The 9461-nt window shown below is 46.8% G+C and overlaps 3 protein-coding genes across 3 annotated transcripts; 2 read left to right on the top strand and 1 right to left on the bottom strand.

Moving 5' to 3' along the window:
* Positions 1 to 63: 63 nt before the first annotated feature.
* Positions 64 to 3255, bottom strand: LOC306753860 (butyrophilin subfamily 1 member A1; the record flags this gene model as incomplete). Its single annotated transcript, XM_079237777.1, has 9 exons — positions 64 to 623; positions 710 to 736; positions 956 to 982; positions 1342 to 1393; positions 1597 to 1737; positions 1943 to 2101; positions 2302 to 2409; positions 3020 to 3118; positions 3193 to 3255. The coding sequence occupies 9 exons, from the start codon at positions 3253 to 3255 to the stop codon at positions 64 to 66; spliced, it is 1236 nt and encodes a 411-aa protein (XP_079093903.1).
* A 754-nt stretch (positions 3256 to 4009) lies between these two features.
* On the top strand, positions 4010 to 8548 carry LOC306753858 (uncharacterized protein; the record flags this gene model as incomplete). The annotated part of the gene is made up of 11 exons (XM_079237775.1): positions 4010 to 4060; positions 5555 to 5681; positions 5900 to 6007; positions 6345 to 6420; positions 6612 to 6768; positions 6893 to 6938; positions 7037 to 7095; positions 7223 to 7258; positions 7412 to 7464; positions 7563 to 7695; positions 8198 to 8548. The coding sequence occupies 11 exons, from the start codon at positions 4010 to 4012 to the stop codon at positions 8432 to 8434; spliced, it is 1083 nt and encodes a 360-aa protein (XP_079093901.1). The 3' UTR covers positions 8435 to 8548.
* Positions 8504 to 9407, top strand: LOC306753618 (uncharacterized protein). Its single transcript, XM_079237506.1, has 6 exons — positions 8504 to 8535; positions 8633 to 8698; positions 8782 to 8841; positions 8922 to 9007; positions 9157 to 9251; positions 9333 to 9407. The coding sequence occupies exons 1-6, from the start codon at positions 8533 to 8535 to the stop codon at positions 9365 to 9367; spliced, it is 345 nt and encodes a 114-aa protein (XP_079093632.1). The 5' UTR covers positions 8504 to 8532; the 3' UTR covers positions 9368 to 9407.
* The last annotated feature ends 54 nt before the right edge of the window (positions 9408 to 9461 follow it).

Raw genomic sequence — 9461 nt, 5'->3', positions numbered from 1 at the left:
TGAATGAAAAGCACAGACTCTCTGGGCGACTGAGGATCAGGTCTGAGGAGTGACTTGAGCAGTTCAGTTCCAGAGGCAGGGCCCGGGGCAGAGGCACGGCTGTCTGACATCTGCAGGTCTTATCACCAGGTCTTTGACCACCTCCACAGTCCCGAACACGGGGTACAGTTCCTCTGTGAACTTCTCGTTGTAGGTGTACAGGTGGGAGCGCTTCTCCACGTCGTAGAACGACAGCTGGCCCAGCTCGTAGTCCAGATACACGCCTACTTTCCTGGGCGCCAGGCTCTGCGGCAGCGGGGCGGCGGGCACCGTCAGGGCCTTCAGATCCACGCCCCTCTCCAGCCGTAGGGTCAGATAGCCCGTGTCGGTGGTGAGCGAGCGGAAGCCCTGCCTCACCGCAGATGCCTTGGCCACGCCAAGCCGCCAGTCCCGCTCGCCCACCTCCACCTCCCAGTAGTGGCGCCCGGAGGCGTAGCCCTCTCGGCCCGCCGCGCACCACCAGCCGTCGAAGCGCCGGCGGCACCGTGGGACCTCTCGCCGCTCCAGGCCGCAGCGCATGCGCTTTTCGTCGTCGGAGATGAGCAGGTCCGCGTTGGCCGAGTCCGAGTCCAGGTTGACCTCCTCTGCGGGGAGGGGAGTATATAACAAATCTGATAACGGATTGAAGCGCGGATAAGAGAGGGGTTTGATTGGGAACGGTTTGTCATACCTGCAGCTTCGCAAATCCAATTCCACACTGTAAAGAAGAAGAAAGAAAAGAAGTGAGCCAACACAAGTAAGGACATCCAATGCATTGGAGTATTTTATTAAAAAAAGGTTATAATCATGTTTATCATCAAGGTCAAATACAATATAGTGTCATGCATGGTCGTTTTTAGATCCTGTCACCAAAGATTGCTCACTAATCAAACTAATTGTTAGTTGCCACTGAATTGGTGATCTAAGTTCTACTCACCACTGTGGGGGATGTAGCGGACGGCGTCTAAAAGCAGAAAAAGGATTACTGTGATTACAAGGAGACAGACAACCAAGAGCTCCATTCATCGGCCGGATCCTCCCTCATGCTGCCCTCCCAGCTTGCTCAGTCACTATCCTTTAATCACGTATCGATCCTGATTAGTTCTAATGAAAGTGACTCATCAAGTTTCACTGCTGCTAAAGAGGCTGATTGAAGTTCACGCACGCACGCACACAGACACAGAAAGCAGTTCACACATAGTGGTCGGCTTTTCAGCATCGTCAGTGCTGACGGACTTCTTTAGAGCTTGGTTTTGTTTAATGCATCTTTTATCTTTTAACAGTTTCCCTGAGTTAACAAGAAGTTATTTGTAACAAACTCACCGATCTTCTGGCTCCTCTGCTTTCTCACCAGCCATTGCTTAGTCACGTCCTCCTGGAAGCGCACACGCATGAAGGCAGACAGACGACAAAGACAATGCAGGCCAAGGTGGGCACATAAACATTATACTGTTCACACCTCTTCTTTTTTTTAAAGTGAATTTGCACACCGCTCATCAATGGTACTAGATTCACGTGGAGGAAAGAATGTTCAACACCAATACACAACAATGGGTATGTTGAGACAGACATCCAGACCTTAACGGGGCTGTCGGCATTCATCACGGCCAGCATGACGAGCTCCACGGCCGGGAGCAGGTTGGGGAGATGGCCCCTCTTCCACTGGAACTCCAGGTCGTCCAGCATCATGAGCACGGGCTCGCCTGGCCAGACGGTGGGCTGGAGAGGGAGCAAGTTGGAGACAATGATCAGTGTTTACTCTCAGCTCCAGCACGCTCTTGAGTATGATGGGCAGATTGTCAAGGGCAAGGTTTAGCGTAATCATCTTTATCAGAACTGGGTCACACTTTAATCACCGACCAGCCTCGTAGTCGCAGCAGGGGGAAAGAGCTGTCGCACGTCACCCTCCACCCTCCACAGTCACCTGAGGTCTGCTCTTGATGCCCCGCGTCCAGTCCATGATGACTCTTTTGTGGGGCCCCATGTCGCATTCCCCCCCGGACTCCAGCATGCAGAGGAGGCGTCCCTTCCAGTCTTTCTTCCCTGCTTTCTCGTACTGGTATTCGGACAGGATGATCCTCGGCTGGACAAAGACATCGAAGCAGAGCCGCAGCGATTAGTGGATCGATTAGTGGCAATGAGTTTTGATCATCAATTAGAAGCATTTTGGGGCAAAAACGGCCCCACAAAAAAAGGCTGTTCAGCCTCACATTAAACTGAAAACATCCAGGAAGCATGTAGTTGGTCAACTTATTGATGACATAAACTGTGGACCACGCGTACCTGTACTCTCTTCTCCAACACAGCAGCCCACTGCACGATGAAATCCCGACACACACTGGCCGGCCAGATGTCCTCGCTGGTCCAGATGTGACCGAGGATGTTTGACCTCTTGGGGCACAGACACACAGCACACAATCAAGATGAGATTACCTGCAGATGCATGCTTGTCTGTGACCCGCAGAAAGGTTACGGGGGGTGGGGCTCATTAACGGCTCAACTGGGACGATATATATATCGTATATCGTCTGTATATATACAGAAAGATCTAACTGCTCTACTCCGTCATCTGTGACATAGATGTGTCTCTGTGGTGGAAGGGACTTGAAAAGAGGACCTGAAAAATACAGCACACGGAGCCTCCTCACACACTTTGAACCCACATGTATGGGTGCACTGTTTCCTGCTCTCAGATACACTTGCAACATGTCTTACCGCAACAAACTTAGCTCATTTTACAGGTCTTGCTTTATTTTACATCTTTCTGGCTGCTCTGTTAGCACACCATGGATTGTAGTTCTTATTTAAAAGATTGACAGAGCAATCATGCATTTATTTAATTATACAGCAAATCATTTTATTTTATTAAGTAGCTGTTTCTTATTTTACAAACGCTTAAAGGCCTTCTTCAGGATGGTATTTGTCTTTTTTTAGGGAATAGTTGCCAGTTGAGCAGGTGAAGACTTATGCATTGTACACATAAGGGGGAGGGGGGGATCACCTGGCAAATTTTGTTGAGTTCTCGGGCCAATTCCATGATGAATAACTGACTCTCCACCAGCGGCTCCTTCCGCTCAAGTTTCACTCGCTTACGAGACTCCTGGAGCAAAAAAACACGATATTCAGAAACGTAGCACTTGCAACAACAAATGTGCCATCAGAGGAGAACCCTACCTTGAGTCGGATCTTGAGTTTTTTGGCCGGCTCTATGAGGAACTGCAGGCAGTCCTTCATCATACTGGTTTAGCCAGAGAGGGAGACGGATGCTCTGTGGTACAAGAATAATAATAAAAGAATAATACAAAAAAAGAAAGCTTGAGTACGCTGGCACACACTCTGTCGAGACCCAGAGCTGAAGTGCAGCTGACTGGGCTTGCGTCGCCCAAACAAATCGATGAGGGAGCAGAAATCGGTAATTTATGAGAGGTGGCAAAAGGTAGAGAGAGAGAGAGAGAGAGAGAGAGAGAGAGAGAGAGAGAGAGAGAGAGAGAGAGAATCACTGCAGAACTGTCATCACAGCTCTGCACTGGCAGTCCTCAGAGAGCTCATTATTAGGCACTCTGAGCTATTGTTAGGTGAAGAGGATGGGAAGAGGACCAACACATTGGTAGGAGAGTGAAAAGAACAACCCACCCACTCAACCAGGGGGAGAAAACCAAAAAAAAATGTATTGCACAGTAACAGGATTCCCTGTTTGAATCCTGGTCAATGCATCTTGATCATGGCCTTGAATTTGGAAATGTATTCCCAAGGAGAGGCGAGACAGCAACGCAGAGCACTTTTTTATTTTTTTAATCACTGCGGAGGTTGCAGGAAGGGGGGGGGGGGGGGGGCGTTGGACCAGTTTGCTGTTGATTCAGCAGTCCACCCCTGAACGCCAGTTTGATGGCGCTGAGGGGATTTGCTGTTCCTTCTTGTGATGTAGGGGCGGCAGCTGAGCCAGAGGAGGGCCGGTGTCGACTTCTCAAGGACTGTAGAGAGAGTATGTGGGATGGAGAGTTTTGAGGACTTTGGCAGAGACAACATCACCAACCGGAGGACGGTCATGCAGGACTGAGTTTTTTTTTACCTTTTAGTGAGCAATACTACACCATGCTAGGTCCATATGAACTAAGGGCACGTGATGAGCCAACAAGATGTGCCACTGAGCCTGTTAACTGATTAAGTAGATACTGTAGGCCTATTGCTGGATTTGAAATCTCAGTCAATAAGAGGGGAATATACAAGGCTACCTTGATATTTGGCAATACATGCCCATCAAAAGTCTCCATAGTAACTCCTAGTTAGATTGAGGGTGTTTTGTTTCTTTTTTGGCAGTGAAGGGAGAGCGTGTAGAGAAGTTGGAAGATTTAGAGGAAATCCAGGATTACCTCCGGTGCTATTGCTGTGTAAAGCCAGGTACACACGTTCTATATTGGGACTGAAGGACCAGCATGCGGGTCGGCATCAAAACAAGACTGCATTACACCGCGCGCGACAAACAATAGGGAATATATTGTTCTATAATATCTGACAATGTTCAATGTTCCGTCGTCAAAATATGACATTTTCAAATGCTTGTGCTAAGAATAAAAGAAGCCCTCGTGCGCATGAGACATGTTTTCCAAAGATGTAACACATGCAGACAATTATTATTATATTTAATTACGCCTGCAGGCGGTAACGTTAAGCCGCGTTTTCTATGCTGAAATTAACGTTTTGTGAAGAAAGAATAAATACATAAAATAAAGGTTAAAGTCTGACCTTGTTATGGGGAGAATTCTTCTTTCCGCGGGCAACTTTTGCGCAGCTTCTCTGTGATGATTTTTTATCTCGCGAAACTCGGACTCCTCCGGCGCTCCTTCCCTTTCGGAGATGCACCGCTCGCGACCGCACTCGCCCACTGAGGCGCGAAAGACGGAGCGCGCGCGCTCTTATCTGCCGCCGAGCTTGCAGCTTGGTAGAAGAGCCGCGAGAGGCCGCCGTAGCTTCTCCCAACACGGATGTCTCTTACCCGGTGGTCCCACGATCTCTCCGTTGTATTCATTTTTTGGGGAGGTTATATTTGACTAAACTTAACACCATGGCCAGCTCTCAGTAAACAGTTTGCAGCGTCGTTAGCCAGTATTCATTGTCTATTTCGTGCTAACAATGTCTCGTGACTTGGCGGCTAGATAAAAGTTGATTAAGTAAGTGGGTTAGATCAAAGGCTCTTTTTTTAATTAGCTGTGAATGTGTAGTTAGTGGTGGTGGATAGTTTCTTCTTTTTTTTAACGGTCCTATATTTTTGTAAAAAGAACAAAAAACCCAAATCCTATACAATACTCTTACAACATGTAATAAGCCTATACGCGCTAATGTACGGCATTACAGACCCGAGTCTCTATATATTATACAGAGTCTCTATGGAAGCAGAACAGCAGTCACTATTCAGCTAGTAAACACTTCACATCTACTCAAAGTAAAGTGGTTTATCCAGCTTTCTGTGGCAGGTAGGCCTCCTGAGGAATGGGAGCGTGTCTCGGTATGTTCGGTGAACACGGAAGTGTGATCACAGCGCGCGTCGCCGCGCTTCAATGACAAGAGGCTTCGCGTGCATGTGGACAACGACAGGCAGCCTCTGCTCAACAGCTGGTCCCCATCAAACATGGCACCGAAAGACCCTCTACTCGGCACTCTCAAAGGTAAGGATCCGTCACAATAAAAACAATACTGGATGCACGTTTCAGAGGCAGGCGATTGCTTCATTTTCTCGCGTATTATCGCCAAAATACATGACATCTTCCAGGCCGTTTAATCTTTCGTCTTGCTGATGTGGGCAATGGCGATGGGTGCGCAGGTTGCATGCGGGCCGACAACAGATTGATAGTCAAATCGTATGTTTACCCCCCCACACACACAGTTTGCGTCCTGAACCTGCAGTCGCACGGAGGGGTCGTGTCGGACACCAACCCTCACCTCGCCTCCTGCTGTGAGCTTCTGGAGCTGGTCCTCAGAAAGGGGCTGCAACGTTAGTATTACTCATAATATGTGTACTTCTCAACGGAAAAAAAGAAGCCACATTTGTACATATTTATCTCAACACGATACATATCGCTGGGAACAAATTGCTGTTTTGCAAGCTTGTATATCTGCCGTGCATATTTTGGGATGTTAATAGTTTATGCGTTGGGTGGTTGTAATTGTTGCATACAAATACAATACTACGGGCAGCGTTTGATGTATATATATATATATATATATATATATATATATATATATATATATATATATATATATATATATATATATATATATATATATATATAATAAATCATCTGTGAAGTGCATGTTTGCTATCCTTCCAGAACCAGTTCTCAGTCTGGTACACAGAGACTACTGGCAGTGTTTTGAGCAGCTTACTCACCTAGATGCCTGTGGCAGGTAACAACATTCTGCTCAGATTAACTGGCTTTTAACTTTATACTTACACTGTAACATACATCCCTAATAAAACAAAAATAGCACTATTTCAACCTTGCTATTATCCGTTGTCTCTGCTGATCTGTGTGTGTGTGTGTGTGTGTGTGTGTGTGTGTGTGTGTGTGCGTGTGCGTGTGTGTGTGCGTGTGTAGGCTGTCTGCCCTGTCCTTGGCGGTGGAGCAGACCAGAGTTTGCAAGAAGCTGCTCTCAGCTCAGGGACGGGGCCGCTACCTGCTCAGGCTGGCCCTCAGCCGCAAGGCTCTGCCTCAGTTCATCACACACCTGCTGCACACACCCAGAGTCCTGGAGGTATGGATGCCGCCTTTTTATTTTTCCTGGCACTGTCAGAAGCCCATTGCTGCTGAGTCTCACTAATAAACTGTCTCACTAATAGAGTGACACCGCTTCAGTTCACACTGTCTCTCTCCTGCAGTGGTACAGCCCGGAAATGTCAATCCTCAGGAATGAAGAGTTTGTGGGTGAGGCTTTTTACTTGATTGCTTTCACGTAACGCTGAGCAAAGCTGAGGAAATTATTGTCAACAAAAAGATCAACGCCGCTGTTCTCTTCCTTCCAGAGCCTTTCATGTCGCTGCTGCTGGTCCTCTCTCACATGGAGTTCAAACTGCACATGGAGGTCAGTTCAGCTCCTTTTTGTTTATGCCATTAAAAATGTTCCTCCAAAATATAACATTAAATTGTCTTTCGACTCACTTTGATTTCAAATGGCTCTAAACTAATTACCAACTCTGGTCTCTACACAGAATTGCAGTTTTCTGGACGAGAGCTGGCTTCTACCGGTAAGAATAATAAAAAAAAAACAATGATTGTTTCGGAACACACAGTGTCACAACAATATTAAGAAGGTTTTTAGTCGCAATGAGAACTTTAAGAGATGATGTGATCAGCAGAATGCAAGAGACTGTCGGTCAATCATTTCTATACGTTTCCAGGTGTGTGAGACATATGAAGTGGTGCCCTGTCGGGAGGTGGGGATGGTGTTGAGGTGTGTATCGTCCACCCCACAAAGTACTTCCTATCCATCAAGTAAGTCTACTCAGTCATCTGCTCAACCCGCTGCATCACCCTCCCTCCGCCCCTAAGGTATCTCAGTGGGCGCGTCTTCGTCCTCGAGCTGATGCCCGGCAGTCAGGCTCACGTCGACAAGTTTATCTGTCCCGGTGACATCATTGATGAGATCAATGGAACCTCGCTGAGGAATTCCAAGAATAAACAGGTACCTTCACACTCTCTGCATTATATATTAAAGTCATAACCAGGGAGGTTCATAGACAGCAGCTTCACTATGGTGACACAGGGACGCGATATCAACAGAAGCCGCTACGTCCAATTTAGTTTTTTGAGAGAAATACAGAATACACAAGAAAATGCACACAGCGCCCACAAACGTGCTTTTCACTGCATGCTTGCTCAGAACTGTGTTGGTGTGTACTTATTGCTTGATAGTAGGGATGGACATTTTTAGTAATTCCCATTTTCAAGCAAAACCTAGCACAGTGAGGAAGTACACCAAAGGAACACTGGTAGAAGTAACTCACATGTATTGTCCTATTGATTGAACCCATGAGACACAGGCCAGGCACACCCTTTGACAAACCCTACAAGCATTTGCATAAATTAGGAATTAAAAATACCCGCTGCTCTCAAAATGTGTACATTTGCTGCTGGACAAGCCTTCAAAAGGTTGTTTGCCGAAAGAGATTGTCTGTTCCTCCCAGGCAGGCGTGGTTCTTTCCCGGCTGAAGGGCTGCCCTCTCGCCATCGGCATTCTGCGGTGGCGGGCTCAGGACGGGACGGTGTACCGGCCCCTCATCAAGCTCCTGCGGGCACTGAGGATGGAGAACCCCGCCCTGAAGCTCGGCCCTGCTCCCTCCCAGCAGCCAGACAGCAAGGACCAGATAACCTCTCCGTCAGAGTGTTTTAAAGAGGGAAGGCAAGTTGGTTATCAAATGTAGGGAACACTTGCTGGGTGCACTCTTGACAGACACTGACCTAGCTCTCCTCAAACAGGATTGTGTACATTGTGCAGTTATTGGGAAAAGCAAATATTGGAATGGTAAATAATCGCATTACAATTCAACCAATACTCAGTCTTCGTAGCTATGCCGGTGCTTTCTATAACTGCTGTGATATCTGCCATTATCCTTTCTTAGTTTGGAGGCAAAGAGGTGCTGCAGCACTCCATCACACAAGTGTTGCAGAAAAACATACCCAGCAAGGTAATGTGTTCTACTCGCCGCCTCGGGGCACATTGGGTTGCAACACATGTCAATAAACAGGCTCTGAACATTCTATCCCGCAGGACGTTCTCCTAGATTTGAAGGAAACACATTTGACATGCACAGACAGAAACAGTAAATTGGTAAGCATGCAATGCCTGTCAGTCACTTGTTCACCATGTTGCTTGACAGTGGTCATTATAAACAAACGTCCCCCCACCAGGAGCTGTTTGAGCACCACTACCCAGAGATTTCATGTGTAGGGAGATTTGGTCAACCAGATTACACAACATTTGCATTCTGCACAGCGTAAGTAGTATTTATGCCACTATTGTTTAATTTGCAGTCTCTCTTCCACATAGCCCTATTAGTCATAGGTCTCTTTAGAATGAGTGCTACAACACAAGTCAGTGGTCATTGTTTAGTGATCTCATTCGCACATGTGATTGCGCACACAGAGACTCTCCAGAAAATCCTCAGTCCACAGGCTTCTGCTGCATTGCACTCAAAGCAAGCACCACAAGAGAGTGTGAAGAGATTGTCTATCGTATTGGTAAGGAATAGCAGTTGTGCATCAGAAAGGCAATTTGTTATCCTTTTTTTTTAGACAATAAATGTATTTTTCTTCTTACAGCTACTGGCTTCAAGCATACAGAGTGGTTTGTATGACAACTCTGAAAGAAAACTCTTGTTTTATGTGTAGTTGTGAATAAATGTAATGTGTAAAAAATCCACACTACATTACTGACTTATTATCCAAACA

The sequence above is a fragment of the Taurulus bubalis genome (genome assembly GCF_910589615.1).
Source record: "Taurulus bubalis genome assembly, chromosome: 2".
Lineage (NCBI taxonomy): Eukaryota > Metazoa > Chordata > Actinopteri > Perciformes > Cottidae > Taurulus > Taurulus bubalis.
The sequence above is the reverse complement of the archived record's forward strand: the minus strand, read 5'-3'. Positions and strand labels throughout refer to the sequence as shown.